Source organism: Coregonus clupeaformis, unplaced genomic scaffold, assembly GCF_020615455.1.
Source record: "Coregonus clupeaformis isolate EN_2021a unplaced genomic scaffold, ASM2061545v1 scaf2125, whole genome shotgun sequence".
Taxonomy (NCBI): Eukaryota; Metazoa; Chordata; class Actinopteri; order Salmoniformes; family Salmonidae; genus Coregonus; species Coregonus clupeaformis.
The window spans coordinates 39377-62777 of NW_025535579.1; the positions used below are offsets into that span (position 1 = coordinate 39377).

General features: G+C 45.4%; 1 protein-coding gene across 1 annotated transcript in view; it reads right to left on the minus strand.

Moving 5' to 3' along the window:
• Window positions 1–23089, minus strand: part of LOC123488282 (chromosome transmission fidelity protein 18 homolog) — a gene marked incomplete at its 3' end in the record, with an annotated part of 47539 nt that extends 24450 nt beyond the window's left edge. Inside the window, exons 1-4 of the mRNA XM_045219178.1 lie at window positions 22955–23089; window positions 14588–14812; window positions 14309–14458; window positions 2399–2529 (exon numbers count right to left, since the gene is read on the minus strand). Coding sequence (XP_045075113.1) covers window positions 2399–2529; window positions 14309–14458; window positions 14588–14788 — 482 coding nt within the window. The remainder of the gene's footprint in view (window positions 1–2398; window positions 2530–14308; window positions 14459–14587; window positions 14813–22954) is intronic.
• Window positions 23090–23401: the final 312 nt, after the last annotated feature.

The window sequence follows — 23401 nt, forward strand, 5'->3', positions numbered from 1 at the left end:
CAGAGTTAATAGATATCCACCTCTACCTCCTGAACAGAGTTAATAGATATACACCTCTACCTCCTGAACAGAGTTAATAGATATACACCTCTACCTCCTGAACAGAGTTAATAGATATACACCTCTACCTCCTGAACAGAGTTAATAGATATACACCTCTACCTCCTGAACAGAGTTAATAGATATACACCTCTACCTCCTGAACAGAGTTAATATATATACACCTCTACCTCCTGAACAGAGTTAATAGATATCCACCTCTACCTCCTGAACAGAGTTAATATATATACACCTCTACCTCCTGAACAGAGTTAATAGATATACACCTCTACCTCCTGAACAGAGTTAATAGATATACACCTCTACCTCCTGAACAGAGTTAATAGATATACACCTCTACCTCCTGAACAGAGTTAATAGATATCCACCTCTACCTCCTGAACAGAGTTAGATATACACCTCTACCTCCTGAACAGAGTTAATAGATATACACCTCTACCTCCTGAACAGAGTTAGATATACACCTCTACCTCCTGAACAGAGTTAATAGATATACACCTCTACATCCTGAACAGAGTTAGATATACACCTCTACCTCCTGAACAGAGTTAACAGATATCCACCTCTACCTCCTGAACAGAGTTAATAGATATACACCTCTACCTCCTGAACAGAGTTAATAGATATCCACCTCTACCTCCTGAACAGAGTTAATAGATATCCACCTCTACCTCCTGAACAGAGTTAATAGATATACACCTCTACCTCCTGAACAGAGATAGATATACACCTCTACCTCCTGAACAGAGTTAATAGATATACACCTCTACCTCCTGAACAGAGTTAATAGATATACACCTCTACCTCCTGAACAGAGTTAATAGATATACACCTCTACCTCCTGAACAGAGTTAATAGATATACACCTCTACTTCCTGAACAGAGTTAATAGATATACACCTCTACTTCCTGAACAGAGTTAATAGATATCCACCTCTACCTCCTGAACAGAGTTAATAGATATACACCTCTACCTCCTGAACAGAGTTAATAGATATACACCTCTACCTCCTGAACAGAGTTAATAGATATACACCTCTACCTCCTGAACAGAGTTAATAGATATCCACCTCTACCTCCTGAACAGAGTTAATAGATATACACCTCTACCTCCTGAACAGAGTTAATAGATATACACCTCTACCTCCTGAACAGAGTTAATAGATATACACCTCTACCTCCTGAACAGAGTTAATAGATATACACCTCTACCTCCTGAACAGAGTTAATAGATATACACCTCTACCTCCTGAACAGAGTTAATAGATATACACCTCTACCTCCTGAACAGTCTAACAGAGTTAATAGATATCCACCTCTACCTCCTGGATAGAGTTAATAGATATACACCTCTACCTCCTGAACAGAGTTAATAGATATCCACCTCTACCTCCTGAACAGAGTTAATAGATATACACCTCTACCTCCTGAACAGAGTTAATAGATATACACCTCTACCTCCTGAACAGAGTTAATAGATATACACCTCTACCTCCTGAACAGAGTTAATAGATATACACCTCTACCTCCTGAACAGAGTTAATAGATATACACCTCTACCTCCTGAACAGAGTTAATAGATATACACCTCTACCTCCTGAACAGAGTTAATAGATATACACCTCTACCTCCTGAACAGAGTTAGATATACACCTCTACCTCCTGAACAGAGTTAATAGATATACACCTCTACCTCCTGAACAGGGTTAATAGATATACACCTCTACCTCCTGAACAGAGTTAATAGATATACACCTCTACCTCCTGAACAGAGTTAATAGATATACACCTCTACCTCCTGAACAGAGTTAATAGATATACACCTCTACCTCCTGAACAGAGTTAATAGATATACACCTCTACCTCCTGAACAGAGATAATAGATATACACCTCTACCTCCTGAACAGAGTTAATAGATATACACCTCTACCTCCTGAACAGAGTTAATAGATATACACCTCTACCTCCTGAACAGAGTTAATAGATATACACCTCTACCTCCTGAACAGAGTTAATAGATATACACCTCTACCTTCTGAACAGAGTTAATAGATATACACCTCTACCTCCTGAACAGAGTTAATAGATATACACCTCTACCTCCTGAACAGAGTTAATAGATATACACCTCTACCTCCTGAACAGAGTTAATAGATATACACCTCTACCTCCTGAACAGAGTTAGTAGATATACACCTCTACCTCCTGAACAGAGATATACATAATAGATATACATAACATGTGACTGGGTATGGGTTAAGCTCTAAGTGTGTGTGTGTGTGTGTTCTAGGTGTGTGTGTTTTCTAGGTATTCTAGTGTGTGTGTGTGTGTACTCACGGCTCCAGTACGTAGACATATTGTCCGTCAGGTGTTCTGTCCTGTCTATAGCAGAGGTTATAGGAGATCATGGTGTCGATCAGCTCAACCAGCTGTTGTTTCTCTCTACTGCTGAACAACTGGGGGTTCACCTGGAGACAGAAACATGCTGTTAACAACTGGGGGTTCACCTGGAGACAGAAACATGCTGTTAACAACTGGGGGTTCACCTGGAGACAGAAACATGCTGTTATCAACTGGGGGTTCACCTGGAGACAGAAACATGCTGTTAACAACTAGGGGTTCACCTGGAGACAGGAAACATGCTGTTAACAACTGGGGGGTTCACCTGGAGACAGAAACATGCTGTTAACAACTGGGGGTTCACCTGGAGACAGAAACATGCTGTTAACAACTGGGGGTTCACCTGGAGACAGAAACATGCTGTTATCAACTGGGGGTTCACCTGGAGACAGAAACATGCTGTTAACAACTGGGGGTTCACCTGGAGACAGAAACATGCTGTTAACAACTGGGGGTTCACCTGGAGACAGAAACATGCTGTTAACAACTGGGGGTTCACCTGGAGACAGAAACATGCTGTTAACAACTGGGGGGTTCACCTGGAGACAGAAACATGCTGTTAACAACTGGGGGTTCACCTGGAGACAGAAACATGCTGTTAACAACTGGGGGTTCACCTGGAGACAGAAACATGCTGTTATCAACTGGGGGCACACCTGGAGACAGAAACATGCTGTTAACAACTGGGGGGTTCACCTGGAGACAGAAACATGCTGTTATCAACTGGGGGTTCACCTGGAGACAGAAACATGCTGTTAACAACTGGGGGTTCACCTGGAGACAGAAACATGCTGTTAACAACTGGGGGTTCACCTGGAGACAGAAACATGCTGTTAACAACTGGGGGTTCACCTGGAGACAGAAACATGCTGTTATAGACACACCCTAACCGCTTCTGTTTTTCAACACCTAACCCCCCCAACTGCTGTGCCTGGCCAAAGAGCTGTATTTTCATGTCATCTGACCATAGCGCCGGTTCCAATACAAGCGCCAGTTTATCAAACTCCAGGCGGTGCTGTGGTCAGATGACATGATAGAGCTCTTTGGCCACACACCAGTGGGGGGTTAGGTGTTGAAAAACAGAAGCAGAGGCAGAAAAGGAACCTCATATCTAACCCCAACCTCATATCTAACCCCAACCCTAACCTCATATCTAACCCCAACCTCATATCTAACCCCGACCCTAACCTCATATCTAACCCCGACCCTAACCTCATATCTAACCCCAACCTCATATCTAACCCCAACCTCATATCTAACCCCAACCCTAACCTCATATCTAACCCCAACCCTAACCTCATATCTAACCCCAACCCTAACCCCATATCTAACCCCAACCCTAACCTCATATCTAACCCCAACCCCTAACCTCATATCTAACCCCAACCCTAACCTCATATCTAACCCCAAACCCTAACCTCATATCTAACCCCAACCCTAACCTCATATCTAACCCCAACCCTAACCTCATATCTAACCCTAACCCTAAACTCATATCTAACCCTAACCTCATATCTAACCCCGACCCTAACCTCATATCTAACCCCAACCCTAACCTCATATCTAACCCCAACCCTAACCTCATATCTAACCCCAACCCTAACCTCATATCTAACCCCAACCCTAACCTCATATCTAACCCCAACCCTAACCTCATATCTAACCCCGACCCTAACCTCATATCTAACCCTAACCTCATATCTAACCCCCAACCCTAACCTCATATCTAACCCTAACCCTAACCTCATATCTAACCCCAACCCTAAACTCATATCTAACCCCAACCCTAAACTCATATCTAACCCCGACCCTAACCTCATATCTAACCCCAACCTCATATCTAACCCTAACCTCATATCTAACCCTAACCTCATATCTAACCCCAACCCTAACCTCATATCTAACCCTAACCCTAACCTCATATCTAACCCTAACCTCATATCTAACCCCAACCCTAACCTCATATCTAACCCTAACCTCATATCTAACCCCAACCCTAACCTCATATCTAACCCCGACCCCAACCTCATATCTAACCCCAACCCTAAACTCATATCTAACCCCAACCCTAAACTCATATCTAACCCCGACCCTAACCTCATATCTAACCCCAACCCTAACCTCATATCTAACCCCAACCCTAAACTCATATCTAACCCCAACCCTAACCTCATATCTAACCCCAACCCTAACCTCATATCTAACCCCGACCCTAACCTCCTATCTAACCCCGACCCTAACCTCATATCTAACCCCCGACCCTAACCTCATATCTAACCCCGACCCTAACCTCAATCTAACCCCGACCCTAACCTCATATCTAACCCCAACCTCATATCTAACCCCAACCCTAACCTCATATCTAACCCCAACCCCTAACCTCATATCTAATCCCAACCCCTAACCTCATATCTAACCCCAACCCTACACTCATATCTAACCCCAACCCTACACTCATATCTAACCCCAACCCTAACCCCATATCTAACCCCAAACCTAACCCCATATCTAACCCCAACCCTAACCTCATATCTAACCCCGACCCTAACCTCATATCTAACCCCGACCCTAACCTCATATCTAACCCCAACCTCATATCTAACCCCAACCCCTAACCTCATATCTAACCCCAACCCCTAACCTCATATCTAACCCCAACCCCTAACCTCATATCTAACCCCAACCCTAACCTCATATCTAACCCCAACCCTAAACTCATATCTAACCCTAACCTCATATCTAACCCCAACCCTAACCTCATATCTAACCCCCGACCCCTAACCTCATATCTAACCTCAACCCTAACCTCATATCTAACCCCCAACCCCTAACCTCATATCTAACCCCGACCCTAACCTCATATCTAACCCCAACCCTAACCTCATATCTAACCCCGACCCTAACCTCATATCTAACCCCGACCCTAACCTCATATCTAACCCCAACCCTAACCTCATATCTAACCCGACCTAACCTCATATCTAACCCCGACCCTAACCTCATATCTAACCCCAACCCCTAACCTCATATCTAACCCCAACCCCTAACCTCATATCTAACCCCAACCCTACACTCATATCTAACCCCAACCCTAACCTCATATCTAACCCCAACCCTAACCTCATATCTAACCCCAACCCTAACCTCATATCTAACCCCGACCCTAAACCTAACTCTCATATCTAACCCCAACCCTACACTCATATCTAACCCCAACCTAACCTCATATCTAACTCTCAACCCTACACCTCATATCTAACCCCAACCCTAACCCTCATATCTAACCCCAACCCTAACCCCATATCTAACCCCAACCCCTAACCTCATATCTAACCCCAACCCTAACCTCATATCTAACCTCAAACCCTAACCTCATATCTAACCCCAACCCTAACCTCATATCTAACCTCAACCCTAACCTCATATCTAACCCCAACCCTAACCTCATATCTAACCCCAACCCTAACCTCATATCTAACCCCAACCCTAACCTCATATCTAACCCCAACCCTAACCTCATATCTAACCCCAACCTCATATCTAACCCCAACCCTAACCTCATATCTAACCCCAACCCTAAACTCATATCTAACCCTAACCTCATATCTAACCCCAACCCTAACCTCATATCTAACCCTAACCTCATATCTAACCCCGACCCTAAACTCATATCTAACCCTAACCTCATATCTAACCCCAACCCTAACCTCATATCTAACCCTAAACTCATATCTAACCCCGACCCTAAACTCATATCTAACCCTAACCTCATATCTAACCTCGACCCTAACCTCATATCTAACCCCAACCCTAACCTCATATCTAACCCCGACCCTAACCTCATATCTAACCCCAACCCTAAACTCATATCTAACCCCTAACCTCATATCTAACCCCAACCCTAACCTCATATCTAACCCAACCCTAACCTCATATCTAACCCCAACCTCATATCTAACCCCAACCTCATATCTAACCCCTAACCTCATATCTAACCCCCAACCCTAACCTCATATCTAACCCCAACCCTAACCTCATATCTAACCCCAACCTCATATCTAACCCCAACCTCATATCTAACCCTAACCTCATATCTAACCCTAACCTCATATCTAACCCCAACCTCATATCTAACCCCAACCTCATATCTAACCCTAACCTCATATCTAACCCTAACCTCATATCTAACCCCAACCTCATATCTAACCCTAACCTCATATCTAACCCTAACCTCATATCTAACCCCAACCTCATATCTAACCCTAACCTCATATCTAACCCCGACCCTAACCTCATATCTAACCTCAACCCTAACCTCATATCTAACCCCGACCCTAACCTCATATCTAACCCCAACCCTAACCTCATATCTAACCCCAACCCTAACCTCATATCTAACCCCAACCCTAACCTCATATCTAACCCCAACCCTAACCTCATATCTAACCCCAACCCTAACCTCATATCTAACCCTAACCCTAAACTCATATCTAACCCTAACCTCATATCTAACCCCAACCCTAACCTCATATCTAACCCTAACCTCATATCTAACCCTAACCTCATATCTAACCCCAACCCTAACCTCATATCTAACCCTAACCCTAACCTCATATCTAACCCTAACCTCATATCTAACCCCAACCCTAACCTCATATCTAACCCTAACCTCATATCTAACCCCAACCCTAACCTCATATCTAACCCTAACCTCATATCTAACCCCAACCCTAACCTCATATCTAACCCCAACCCTAACCTCATATCTAACCCCGACCCCAACCTCATATCTAACCCCAACCCTAAACTCATATCTAACCCCAACCCTAAACTCATATCTAACCCCGACCCTAACCTCATATCTAACCCCAACCCTAACCTCATATCTAACCCCAACCCTAACCTCATATCTAACCCCAACCCTAACCTCATATCTAACCCCAACCCTAACCTCATATCTAACCCCAACCCCTAACCTCATATCTAACCCCAACCCTAACCTCATATCTAACCCTAACCCTAAACTCATATCTAACCCTAACCTCATATCTAACCCCGACCCTAACCTCATATCTAACCCCAACCCTAAACTCATATCTAACCCTAACCCTAACCTCATATCTAACCCCAACCCTAACCTCATATCTAACCCCAACCCTAACCTCATATCTAACCCCAACCCTAACCTCATATCTAACCCCGAAATCCTAACCTCATATCTAACCCCAACCCTAACCTCATATCTAACCCCAACCCTAACCTCATATCTAACCCCAACCCTAACCTCATATCTAACCCCAACCCTAACCTCATATCTAACCCCAACCCTAACCTCATATCTAACCCCGACCCTAACCTCCTATCTAACCCCGACCCTAACCTCATATCTAACCCCGACCCTAACCTCATATCTAACCCCGACCCTAACCTCATATCTAACCCCGACCCTAACCTCATATCTAACCCCAACCTCATATCTAACCCCAACCCTAACCTCATATCTAACCCCAACCCTAACCTCATATCTAATCCCAACCCTAACCTCATATCTAACCCCAACCCTACACTCATATCTAACCCCAACCCTACACTCATATCTAACCCCAACCCTAACCCCATATCTAACCCCAAACCTAACCCCATATCTAACCCCAACCCTAACCTCATATCTAACCCCGACCCTAACCTCATATCTAACCCCGACCCTAACCTCATATCTAACCCCAACCTCATATCTAACCCCAACCCTAACCTCATATCTAACCCCAACCCTAACCTCATATCTAACCCCAACCCTAACCTCATATCTAACCCCAACCCTAACCTCATATCTAACCCCAACCCTAAACTCATATCTAACCCTAACCTCATATCTAACCCCAACCCTAACCTCATATCTAACCCCAACCCTAACCTCATATCTAACCCCGACCCTAACCTCATATCTAACCTCAACCCTAACCTCATATCTAACCCCAACCCTAACCTCATATCTAACCCCGACCCTAACCTCATATCTAACCCCAACCCTAACCTCATATCTAACCCCGACCCTAACCTCATATCTAACCCCGACCCTAACCTCATATCTAACCCCAACCCCTAACCTCATATCTAACCCCGACCCTAACCTCATATCTAACCGACCCTAACCTCATATCTAACCCCAACCCTAACCTCATATCTAACCCCAACCCTAACCTCATATCTAACCCCAACCCTACACTCATATCTAACCCCAACCCTAACCTCATATCTAACCCCAACCCTAACCTCATATCTAACCCCAACCCTAACCTCATATCTAACCCCGACCCTAACCTCATATCTAACCCCGACCCTAACCTCATATCTAACCCCAACCCTACACTCATATCTAACCCCAACCCTAACCTCATATCTAACCCCAACCCTACACTCATATCTAACCCCAACCCTAACCCCATATCTAACCCCCAACCCTAACCCCATATCTAACCCCCAACCCCTAACCTCATATCTAACCCCAACCCTAACCTCATATCTAACCTCAACCCTAACCTCATATCTAACCCCAACCCTAACCTCATATCTAACCTCAACCCTAACCTCATATCCTAACCCCAACCCTAACCTCATATCTAACCTCAACCCTAACCTCATATCTAACCCCAACCCCTAACCTCATATCTAACCCCAAACCCTAACCTCATATCTAACCCCAACCCTAACCTCATATCTAACCCCAACCCCTAACCTCATATCTAACCCCAACCTCATATCTAACCCCAACCCTAACCTCATATCTAACCCCAACCCTAACCTCATATCTAACCCTAACCTCATATCTAACCCCAACCCTAAACTCATATCTAACCCCAACCCTAAACTCATATCTAACCCCGACCCTAACCTCATATCTAACCCCAACCCTAACCTCATATCTAACCCCAACCCTAACCTCATATCTAACCCCAACCCTAACCTCATATCTAACCCCAACCCTAACCTCATATCTAACCCCAACCCTAACCTCATATCTAACCCCAACCCTAACCTCATATCTAACCCTAACCCTAAACTCATATCTAACCCTAACCTCATATCTAACCCCGACCCTAACCTCATATCTAACCCCAACCCTAAACTCATATCTAACCCTAACCCTAACCTCATATCTAACCCCAACCCTAACCTCATATCTAACCCCAACCCCTAACCTCATATCTAACCCCAACCCTAACCTCATATCTAACCCCGACCCTAACCTCATATCTAACCCCAACCCTAACCTCATATCTAACCCCAACCCTAACCTCATATCTAACCCCAACCCTAACCTCATATCTAACCCCAACCCTAACCTCATATCTAACCCCAACCCTAACCTCATATCTAACCCCGACCCTAACCTCCTATCTAACCCCGACCCTAACCTCATATCTAACCCCGACCCTAACCTCATATCTAACCCCGACCCTAACCTCATATCTAACCCCGACCCTAACCTCATATCTAACCCCAACCTCATATCTAACCCCAACCCTAACCTCATATCTAACCCCAACCCTAACCTCATATCTAATCCCAACCCTAACCTCATATCTAACCCCAACCCTACACTCATATCTAACCCCAACCCTACACTCATATCTAACCCCAACCCTAACCCCATATCTAACCCCAAACCTAACCCCATATCTAACCCCAACCCTAACTCTCATATCTAACCCCGACCCTAACCTCATATCTAACTCCCGACCCCTAACCTCATATCTAACCCCAACCTCATATCTAACCCCAACCCTAACCTCATATCTAACCCCAACCCTAACCTCATATCTAACCCCAACCCCTAACCTCATATCTAACCCCAACCCTAACCTCATATCTAACCCCAACCCTAAACTCATATCTAACCCTAACCTCATATCTAACCCCAACCCTAACCTCATATCTAACCCCAACCCTAACCTCATATCTAACTCCGACTCCTAACCTCATATCTAACCTCAACCCTAACCTCATATCTAACCCCAACCCTAACCTCATATCTAACCCCCGACCCTAACCTCATATCTAACCCCAACCCTAACCTCATATCTAACTCCCGACCCTAACCTCATATCTAACCCCCGACCCTAACCCTCATATCTAACCCCAACCCTAACCTCATATCTAACCCCCGACCCTAACCTCATATCTAACCCCGACCCTAACCTCATATCTAACCCCAACCCTAACCTCATATCTAACCCCAAACCCTAACCTCATATCTAACCCCAACCCCTACACTCATATCTAACCCCAACCCTAACCTCATATCTAACCCCAACCCCTAACCTCATATCTAACCCCCAACCCTAACCTCATATCTAACCCCGACCCTAACCTCATATCTAACCCCCGACCCTAACCTCATATCTAACCCCAACCCTACACTCATATCTAACTCCCAACCCCTAACCTCATATCTAACCCCAACCCCTACACTCATATCTAACCCCAACCCTAACCCCATATCTAACCCCAACCCTAACCCCATATCTAACCCCAACCCTAACCTCATATCTAACCCCAACCCTAACCTCATATCTAACCTCAACCCTAACCTCACATCTAACCCCAACCCCTAACCTCATATCTAACCTCAACCCCTAACCTCATATCTAACCCCAACCCTAACCTCATATCTAACCTCAACCCTAACCTCATATCTAACCCCAACCCTAACCTCATATCTAACCCCAACCCCTAACCTCATATCTAACCCCAACCCTAACCTCATATCTAACCCCAACCCCTAACCTCATATCTAACCCCAACCTCATATCTAACCCCAACCCTAACCTCATATCTAACCCCAACCCTAACCTCATATCTAACCCCTAACCTCATATCTAACCCCAACCCTAACCTCATATCTAACCCTAAACTCATATCTAACCCCGACCCTAAACTCATATCTAACCCTAACCTCATATCTAACCTCGACCCTAACCTCATATCTAACCCCCAACCCCTAACCTCATATCTAACCCCGACCCTAACCTCATATCTAACCCCCAACCCTAAACTCATATCTAACCCTAACCTCATATCTAACTCGACCCTAAACTCATATCTAACCCTAACCTCATATCTAACCCCAACCCTAACCTCATATCTAACCCTAAACTCATATCTAACCCCGACCCTAAACTCATATCTAACCCTAACCTCATATCTAACCTCGACCCTAACCTCATATCTAACCCCAACCCTAACCTCATATCTAACCCCGACCCTAACCTCATATCTAACCCCAACCCTAAACTCATATCTAACCCTAACCTCATATCTAACCCCAACCCTAACCTCATATCTAACCCCAACCCTAACCTCATATCTAACCCCAACCTCATATCTAACCCCAACCTCATATCTAACCCTAACCTCATATCTAACCCTAACCTCATATCTAACCCTAACCTCATATCTAACCCCAACCCCAACCCTAACCTCATATCTAACCCCAACCTCATATCTAACCCCAACCTCATATCTAACCCTAACCTCATATCTAACCCTAACCTCATATCTAACCCTAACCTCATATCTAACCCCAACCTCATATCTAACCCCAACCTCATATCTAACCCTAACCTCATATCTAACCCCGACCCTAACCTCATATCTAACCTCAACCCTAACCTCATATCTAACCCCCGACCCTAACCTCATATCTAACCCCAACCCCTAACCTCATATCTAACCCCTAACCCTAACCTCATATCTAACCCCAACCCTAACCTCATATCTAACCCCAACCCTAACCTCATATCTAACCCCAACCCTAACCTCATATCTAACCCCTAACCTCATATCTAACCCCGACCCTAACCTCATATCTAACCCCAACCCTAACCTCATATCTAACCCCGACCCTAACCTCATATCTAACCCCAACCCTAACCTCATATCTAACCCCGACCCTAACCTCATATCTAACCCTAACCTCATATCTAACCCCAACCTCATATCTATCCTGCAGTGAACTGCCAGGACCCAGTTGTTTCCCCCGAGTCTGCAGTGAACTGCCAGGACCCCCGAGTCTGCAGTGAACTGCCAGGACCCCCGAGTCATAGTTTAGGACAGATTATATCCAGAGTGTGTACCTACAGGTCGTAGTTTAGGACAGATTATATCCAGTGTGTACCTACAGGTCATTGTTTAGGACCGATTATATCCAGAGTGTGTACCTACAGGTCGTAGTTTAGGACAGATTATATCCAGAGTGTGTACCTACAGGTCGTAGTTTAGGACAGATTATATCCAGTGTGTACCTACAGGTCATTGTTTAGGACCGATTATATCCAGTGTGTACCTACAGGTCATAATTTAGGACAGTTTATATCCAGTGTGTACCTACAGGTCATAGTTTAGGACAGATTATATCCAGAGTGTGTACCTACAGGTCGTAGTTTAGGACAGATTATATCCAGTGTGTACCTACAGGTCATTGTTTAGGACCGATTATATCCAGTGTGTACCTACAGGTCATAATTTAGGACAGATTATATCCAGTGTGTACCTACAGGTCATTGTTTAGGACAGATTATATCCAGTGTGTACCTACAGGTCATAGATTAGGACAGATTATATCCAGTGTGTACCTACAGGTCATAGTTTAGGACAGATTATATCCAGTGTGTACCTACAGGTCATAGTTTAGGACAGATTATATCCAGTGTGTACCTACAGGTCATAGATTAGGACAGATTATATCCAGTGTGTACCTACAGGTCATAGTTTAGGACAGATTATATCCAGTGTGTACCTACAGGTCATAGATTAGGTCAGATGTAATCCAGTGTGTACCTACAGGTCATAGTTTAGGACAGATTATATCCAGAGTGTGTACCTACAGGTCGTAGTTTAGGACAGTTTATATCCAGTGTGTACCTACAGGTCATAGTTTAGGACAGATTATATCCAGTGTGTACCTACAGGTCATAGTTTAGGACAGATTATATCCAGTGTGTACCTACAGGTCATAGTTTAGGACAGATTATATCCAGTGTGTACCTACAGGTCATAGTTTAGGACAGATTATATCCAGTGTGTACCTACAGGTCATAGTTTAGGACAGATTATATCCGAGTGTGTACCTACAGGGTCATTGTTTAGGGACAGATTATATCCAGTGTGTACCTACAGGTCATAGATTAGGACAGATTATATCCAGGTCATAGTTTAGGACAGATTATATCCAGTGTGTACCTACAGGTCATAGTTTAGGACAGATTATATCCAGTGTGTACCTACAGGTCATAGTTTAGGACAGATTATATCCAGTGTGTACCTACAGGTCATAGTTTAGGACAGATTATATCCAGTGTGTACCTACAGGTCATTGTTTAGGACAGATTATATCCAGTGTGTACCTACAGGTCATAGATTAGGACAGATTATATCCAGGTCATAGTTTAGGACAGATTATATCCAGTGTGTACCTACAGGTCATAGTTTAGGACAGATTATATCCAGTGTGTACCTACAGGTCATAGTTTAGGACAGATTATATCCAGTGTGTACCTACAGGTCATAGTTTAGGACAGATTATATCCACTGTGTACCTACAGGTCATAGATTAGGACAGATTATATCCAGTGTGTACCTACAGGTCATAGTTTAGGACAGATTATATCCAGTGTGTACCTACAGGTCATAGATTAGGACAGATTATATCCAGTGTGTACCTACAGGTCATAGTTTAGGACAGATTATATCCAGTGTGTACCTACAGGTCATAGTTTAGGACAGATTATATCCACTGTGTACCTACAGGTCATAGATTAGGACAGATTGTATCCAGTGTGTACCTACAGGTCGTAATTTAGGACAGATGATATCCAGCAGGAGAGACAGGATGTCCAGACTGAGACTGAGCTCACTGACTCTGGTCCTGATGCATGCTGGGACGTCAGACAACATGGCCGCCAGAGCGTTCCTGCTGGCCGTGGTCTTAGTTAGAGCCTGAGAGAGAGAGAGAGAGAGAGAAGGGGATGACATGTTATTCTGGCTGAAATAACAACAATAGCTTCCACAACACAACCCCGACGAACACTACATTATATCCCAACCCAGGCTCTGGTCTGTGTGTACCTCGTACTGGCTGTGGGGGTAGTTGATCCGGGGGACGTGTGTGTGAGCAAACAGGAAGTGGAAAGCTACGGGGAGGAAGGGCTGGTATCGCAGCAGAGAGAAGTTCTGCCCTTGCAGCATGGCCTGGGTCAACCCGTCTGAGAAACCCAGCCAATCCAGAGCCTGACACACTCCGCCCAGACTGGGGTCTTTCACACGCATGGACAGGAAGTTATCATAGAGACCCTGGGAGGGAAAATAAGAGTGAGAGAGACAGACAGAGAGAGACATGGAGGAGGGGGAGAGAGAGACATGGAGGAGGAGGGAGAGAGAGAGAGAGAGAGAGAAACAGAGAGAGAGAGCAGAGAGAAAGCAGAGAGAGAGAGAGAAGAGAGAGAGGGGGAGGAGAGAGAGGCAGAGAGAGAGAGAGAGAGAGAGAGAGAGGAGAGCAGAGAGAGATGGAGAGAGAGAGAGAGAGAGAGAGAGGAGAGGAGGGAGGAGAGAGAGAGAGAGAGAGGAGAGAGAGAGAGGAGAGAGAGAGAGAGAGAGAGAGAGAGAGAGAGAGAGAGAGAGAGAGAGAGGAGAGAGAGAGAGAGAGAGAGAGAGAGAGAGAGAGAGAGAGAGAGAGAGAGAGAGAGAGAGAGGGAGAGAGAGAGAGAGAGAGAGAGAGATGGAGGGGGAGAGAGAGAGATGGAGGAGGGAGAGAGAGAGAGAGAGAGAGAGAGACATGGAGGAGGGGAGATATGGAGAGAGACATGGAGGAGGAGGGGGAGAGATGGAGAGAGACATTAATAAGAGGTTAAGTCCCTATAGCAACATATTCTCTGATTAGATGTTCTATTTCTCCATTTAACATGTAATCTGGATCACATCTACAAGGATATACATTCTCCAGACTCCACATCCTCCACATACTGGGTGTGTGGTGTGTAGAGTTGGGCGATGTCAACCCTTGGCCTATCGTGATTATGTTACCCACAAAGCATTGGAACAGGCTGTCTGACTGTAGTGAGTTAGGTTGTAGGACTACATCATGATGGACCAGTGACTGGGAACAGGCTGTCTGACTGTAGTGAGTTGGGTTATAGGACTACATCATGATGGACCAGTGACTGGGGAACAGGCTGTCTGACTGTAGTGAGTTAGGTTATAGGACTACATCATGATGGACCAGTGACTCGGGGAACAGGCTGTCTGACTGTAGTGAGTTAGGGTTATGGGACTACATCATGATGGACCCAGTGACTGTCTGATGGGGAACAGGCTGTCTGACTGTAGTGAGTTAGGTTATAGGACTACATCATGATGGACCAGTGACTGGGGAACAGGCTGTCTGACTGTAGTGAGTTAGGTTAGAGGACTACATCATGATGACCAGTGACTGGGAACAGGCTGTCTGACTGTAGTGAGTTAGGTTATAGGACTACATCATGATGGACCAGTGACTGGGGAACAGGCTGTCTGACTGTAGTGAGTTAGGTTATAGGACTACATCATGATGGACCAGTGACTGGGGAACAGGCTGTCTGACTGTAGTAGAGTAGGTTATAGGACTACATCATGATGGACCAGTGACTGGGAACAGGCTGTCTGACTGCTAGTGAGTTAGGTTATAGGGACTACACATCGCGATGGACCAGTGACTGGGGAACAGAGCTGTCTGACTGTAGTGAGTTGGGTTATAGGACTACATCATGATGGACCAGTGACTGGGGAACAGGCTGTCTGACTGTAGTGAGTTAGGTTATAGGACTACATCGTGATGGACCAGTGACTGGGGAACAGGCTGTCTGACTGTAGTGAGTTGGGTTATAGGACTACATCATGATGGACCAATGACTGAGGAACAGGCTGTCTGACTGTAGTGAGTTAGGTTATGGGACGCATCACTGATGGACCAGTGACTGGGGAACAGGCTGTCTGACTGTAGTGAAGTTAGGTTATAGGACCACATCATGATGGACCAGTGACTGGGGAACAGGCTGTCTGACTGTAGTGAGTTAGGTTATAGGACTACATCATGATGGACCAGTGACTGGGGAACAGGGCTGTCTGACTGTAGTGAGTTAGGTTATAGGACTACATCATGATGGACCAGTGACTGGGGAACAGGCTGTCTGACTGTAGTGAGTTAGGTTATAGGACTACATCATGATGGACCAGTGACTGGGAACAGGCTGTCTGACTGTAGTGAGTTAGGTTATAGGACTACATCATGATGGACCAGTGACTGGGGAACAGGCTGTCTGACTGTAGTGAGTTAGGTTATAGGACTACATCATGATGGACCAGTGACTGGGGAACAGGCTGTCTGACTGTAGTGAGTTAGGTTATAGGACTACATCATGATGGACCAGTGACTGTCTGATGGGGAACAGGCTGTCTGACTGTAGTGAGTTAGGTTATAGGACTACATCATGATGGACCAGTGACTGGGAACAGGCTGTCTGACTGTAGTGAGTTAGGTTATAGGACTACATCATGATGGACCAGTGACTGGGAACAGGCTGTCTGACTGTAGTGAGTTGGGTTATAGGACTACATCACGATGGACCAGTGACTGGGGAACAGGCTGTCTGACTGTAGTGAGTTAGGGTTATAGGACTACATCATGATGGACCAGTGACTGGGGAACAGGCTGTCTGACTGTAGTGAGTTAGGTTATAGGACTACATCATGATGGACCAGTGACTGGGAACAGGCTGTCTGACTGTAGTGAGTTAGGTTATAGGACTACATCATGGTGGACCAGTGACTGTCTGATGGGGAACAGGCTGTCTGAATGTAGTGAGATTAGGTTATAGGACTACATCATGATGGACCAGTGACTGGGGAACAGGCTGTCTGACTGTAGTGAGTTAGGTTATAGGACTACATCATGATGGACCAGTGACTGTCTGATGGGGAACAGGCTGTCTGACTGTAGTGAGTTAGGTTATAGGACTACATCATGATGGACCAGTGACTGGGGAACAGGCTGTCTGACTGTAGTGAGTTAGGTTATAGGACTACATGATGGACCAGTGACTGGGGAACAGGCTGTCTGACTGTAGTGAGTTAGGTTATAGGACTACATCATGATGGACCAGTGACTGTCTGATGGGAACAGGCTGTCTGACTGTAGTGAGTTAGGTTATATGACTACATCATGATGGACCAGTGACTGGGGAACAGGCTGTCTGACTGTAGTGAGTTAGGTTATAGGACTACATCATGATGGACCAGTGACTGAGGAACAGGCTGTCTGACTGTAGTGAGTTAGGTTATAGGACTTCATCATGATGGACCAGTGACTGTCTGATGGGAACAGGCTGTCTGACTGTAGTGAGTTAGGTTATAGGACTACATCATGGTGGACCAGTGACTGGGGAACAGGCTGTCTGACTGTAGTGAGTTAGGTTATAGGACTACATCATGATGGACCAGTGACTGGGAACAGGCTGTCTGACTGTAGTGAGTTAGGTTATAGGACTACATCATGATGGACCAGTGACTGGGGAACAGGCTGTCTGACTGTAGTGAGTTAGGTTATAGGACTACATCATGATGGACCAGTGACTGGGGAACAGGCTGTCTGACTGTAGTGAGTTAGGTTATAGGACTACATCATGATGGACCAGTGACTGTCTGATGAGGAACAGGCTGTCTGACTGTAGTGAGTTAGGTTATGGGACTACATCATGATGGACCAGTGACTGGGGAACAGGCTGTCTGACTGTAGTGAGTTAGGTTATAGGACTACATCATGATGGACCAGTGACTGTCTGATGGAACAGGCTGTCTGACTGTAGTGAGTTAGGTTATAGGACTACATCATGATGGACCAGTGACTGGGGAACAGGCTGTCTGACTGTAGTGAGTTAGGGTTATAGGACTACATCATGATGGACCAGTGACTGGGGAACAGGCTGTCTGACTGTAGTGAGTTAGGTTATAGGACTACATCATGATGGACCAGTGACTGGGGAACAGGCTGTCTGACTGTAGTGAGTTAGGTTATAGGACTACATCATGATGGACCAGTGACTGTCTGATGGGAACAGGCTGTCTGACTGTAGTGAGTTAGGTTATAGGACTACATCACGATGGACCAGTGACTGTCTGATGGGGAACAGGCTGTCTGACTGTAGTGAGTTAGGTTATAGGACTACATCATGATGGACCAGTGACTGGGGAACAGGCTGTCTGACTGTAGTGAGTTAGGTTATAGGACTACATCATGATGGACCAGTGACTGGGGAACAGGCTGTCTGACTGTAGTGAGTTAGGTTATAGGACTACATCATGATGGACCAGTGACTGGGGAACAGGCTGTCTGACTGTAGTGAGTTAGGTTATAGGACTACATCCTGATGGACCAGTGACTGGGGAACAGGCTGTCTGACTGTAGTGAGTTAGGTTATAGGACTACATCATGGTGGACCAGTGACTGGGGAACAGGCTGTCTGACTGTAGTGAGTTAGGTTATAGGACTACATCATGATGGACCAGTGACTGTCTGATGGGAACAGGCTGTCTGACTGTAGTGAGTTAGGTTATAGGACTACATCATGATGGACCAGTGACTGGGGAACAGGCTGTCTGACTGTAGTGAGTTAGGTTATAGGACTACATCATGATGGACCAGTGACTGGGGAACAGGCTGTCTGACTGTAGTGAGTTAGGTTATAGGACTACATCCTGATGGACCAGTGACTGGGGAACAGGCTGTCTGACTGTAGTGAGTTAGGTTATAGGACTACATCATGGTGGACCAGTGACTGAGGAACAGGATGTCTGACTGTAGTAGAGTTAGGTTATGGGACTACATCATGATGGACCAGTGACTGTCTGATGGGGAACAGGCTGTCTGACTGTAGTGAGTTAGGTTATAGGACTACATCATGATGGACCAGTGACTGGGGAACAGGCTGTCTGACTGTATTGAGTTAGGTTATAGGACTACATCATGATGGACCAGTGACTGGGGAACAGGCTGTCTGACTGTAGTGAGTTAGGTTATAGGACTACATCATGGTGGACCAGTGACTGGGGAACAGGCTGTCTGACTGTAGTGAGTTAGGTTATAGGACTACATCGTGATGGACCAGTGACTCTGAGGGGAACAGGCTGTCTGACTGTAGTGAGTTAGGTTATAGGACTACATCATGATGGACCAGTGACTGGGGAACAGGCTGTCTGACTGTAGTGAGTTAGGTTATAGGACTACATCATGATGGACCAGTGACTGGGGAACAGGCTGTCTGACTGTAGTGAGTTAGGTTATAGGACTACATCCTGATGGACCAGTGACTGGGGAACAGGCTGTCTGACTGTAGTGAGTTAGGTTATAGGACTACATAATGATGGACCAGTGACTGAGGAACAGGATGTCTGACTGTAGTGAGTTAGGTTATAGGACTACATCATGATGGACCAGTGACTGTCTGATGGGGGAACAGGCTGTCTGACTGTAGTGAGTTAGGTTATAGGACTACATCATGATGGACCAGTGACTGGGGAACAGGCTGTCTGACTGTAGTGAGTTAGGTTATAGGACTACATCATGATGGACCAGTGACTGGGAACAGGCTGTCTGACTGTAGTGAGTTAGGTTATAGGACTACATCATGATGGACCAGTGACTGGGGAACAGGCTGTCTGACTGTAGTGAGTTAGGTTATAGGGACTACATCATGATGGACCAGTGACTGGGGAACAGGCTGTCTGACTGTAGTGAGTTAGGTTATAGGACTACATCATGATGGACCAGTGACTGTCTGATGGGGAACAGGCTGTCTGACTGTAGTGAGTTAGGTTATAGGACTACATCATGATGGACCAGTGACTGGGGAACAGGCTGTCTGACTGTAGTGAGTTAGGTTATAGGACTACATCATGATGGACCAGTGACTGGGGAACAGGCTGTCTGACTGTAGTGAGTTAGGTTATAGGACTACATCATGATGGACCAGTGACTGGGAACAGGCTGTCTGACTGTAGTGAGTTAGGTTATAGGACTACATCATGATGGACCAGTGACTGGGTAACAGGCTGTCTGACTGTAGTGAGTTAGGTTATAGGACTACATCATGATGGACCAGTGACTGGGGAACAGGCTGTCTGACTGTAGTGAGTTAGGTTATAGGACTACATCATGATGGACCAGTGACTGGGGAACAGGCTGTCTGACTGTAGTGAGTTAAGTTATAGGACTACATCATGATGGACCAGTGACTGTCTGATGGGGAACAGGCTGTCTGACTGTAGTGAGTTAGGTTATAGGACTACATCATGATGGACCAGTGACTGGGGAACAGGCTGTCTGACTGTAGTGAGTTAGGTTATAGGACTACATCATGATGGACCAGTGACTGGGGAACAGGCTGTCTGACTGTAGTGAGTTAGGTTATAGGACTACATCATGATGGACCAGTGACTGGGGAACAGGCTGTCTGACTGTAGTGAGTTAAGGTTATAGGACTACATCATGATGGACCAGTGACTGTCTGATGGGGAACAGGCTGTCTGACTGTAGTGAGTTAGGTTATAGGACTACATCATGATGGACCAGTGACTGGGGAACAGGCTGTCTGACTGTAGTGAGTTAGGTTATAGGACTACATCATGATGGACCAGTGACTGTCTGATGACTCCAGTTTTTTACTCTATCATCCCGGATAGACTATAGTAATAACCCTAGTGGTGTGAGTCATCCTGGATAGACTATAGTAATAACCCTAGTGGTGTGAGTCATCCTGGATAGACTATAGTAATAACCCTAGTGGTGTGAGTCATCCTGGATAGACTATAGTAATAACCCTAGTGGTGTGAGTCATCCCGGATAGACTATAGTAATAACCCTAGTGGTGTGAGTCATCCCGGATAGACTATAGTAATAACCCTAGTGGTGTGAGTCATCCCGGATAGACTATAGTAATAACCCTAGTGGTGTGAGTCATCCTGGATAGACTATAGTAATAACCCTAGTGGTGTGAGTCATCCTGGATAGACTATAGTAATAACCCTAGTGGTGTGAGTCATCCTGGATAGACTAGTAATAACCCTAGTGGTGCGAGTCATCCTGGATAGACTATAGTAATAACCCTAGTGGTGCGAGTCATCCTGGATAGACTATAGTAATAACCCTAGTGGTGTGAGTCATCCTGGATAGACTATAGTAATAACCCTAGTGGTGAGTCATCCCCGGATAGACTATAGTAATAACCCTAGTGGTGCGAGTCATCCCGGATAGACTATAGTAATAACCCTAGTGGTGCGAGTCATCCTGGATAGACTATAGTAATAACCCTAGTGGTGCGAGTCATCCTGGATAGACTATAGTAATAACCCTAGTGGTGCGAGTCATCCTGGATAGACTATAGTAATAACCCTAGTGGTGCGAGTCATCCTGGATAGACTATAGTAATAACCCTAGTGGTGTGAGTCATCCTGGATAGACTATAGTAATAACCCTAGTGGTGTGAGTCATCCTGGATAGACTATAGTAATAACCCTAGTGGTGTGAGTCATCCTGGATAGACTATAGTAATAACCCTAGTGGTGCGAGTCATCCTGGATAGACTATAGTAATAACCCTAGTGGTGTGAGTCATCCTGGATAGACTATAGTAATAACCCTAGTGGTGTGAGTCATCCCGGATAGACTATAGTAATAACCCTAGTGGTGTGAGTCATCCCGGATAGACTATAGTAATAACCCTAGTGGTGCGAGTCATCCTGGATAGACTATAGTAATAACCCTAGTGGTGTGAGTCATCCCGGATAGACTATAGTAATAACCCCTAGTGGTGTGAGTCATCCCCGGATAGACTATAGTAAAACCCTAGTGGTGTGAGTCATCCCCGGATAGACTATAGTAATAACCCTAGTGGTGCGAGTCATCCCGGATAGACTATAGTAATAACCCTAGTGGTGTGAGTCATCCCCGGATAGACTATAGTAATAACCCTAGTGGTGTGAGTCATCCCGGATAGACTATAGTAATAACCCTAGTGGTGCGAGTCATCCTGGATAGACTATAGTAATAACCCTAGTGGTGCGAGTCATCCTGGATAGCCTATAGTAATAACCCTAGTGGTGCGAGTCATCCTGGATAGACTATAGTAATAACCCTAGTGGTGCGAGTCATCCTGGATAGACTATAGTAATAACCCTAGTGGTGTGAGTCATCCTGGATAGACTATAGTAATAACCCTAGTGCTGTGAGTCATCCTGGATAGACTATAGTAATAACCCTAGTGGTGAGTCATCCTGGATAGACTATAGTAATAACCCTAGTGAGTAGAGTCATCCTGGATAGACTATAGTAATAACCCTAGTGGTGTGAGTCATCCTGGATAGACTATAGTAACCCTAGTGGTTGTGTGTGTGTGGGACTGTGTGTTACCTGTGTGAGTTTGTCGTACTCTCCGGTGGATGAGGCCAGGTGAAGGATGTGCTGCAGTCTCTGGGCCCCGCCTCCTTCTCTAAGCCCCTCTTCCAGCTCCTCGCCCACACGCTTCCTACAACACCCAAATATGGTCAATCAGGAAGACACCAAATACGGTCAATCAGGAAGACGCCAAATACGGTCAATCAGGAAGACGCCAAATACGGTCAATCAGGAAGACGCCAAATACGGTCAATCAGGAAGACCCCAAATACGGTCAATCAGGAAGACACCAAATACGGTCAATCAGGAAGACACCAAATATGGTCAATCAGGAAGACTCCAAATACAGTCAATCAGGAAGACGCCAAATACGGTCAATCAGGAAGACCCCAAATACGGTCAATCAGGAAGACGCCAAATACGGTCAATCAGGAAGACCCCAAATACGGTCAATCAGGAAGA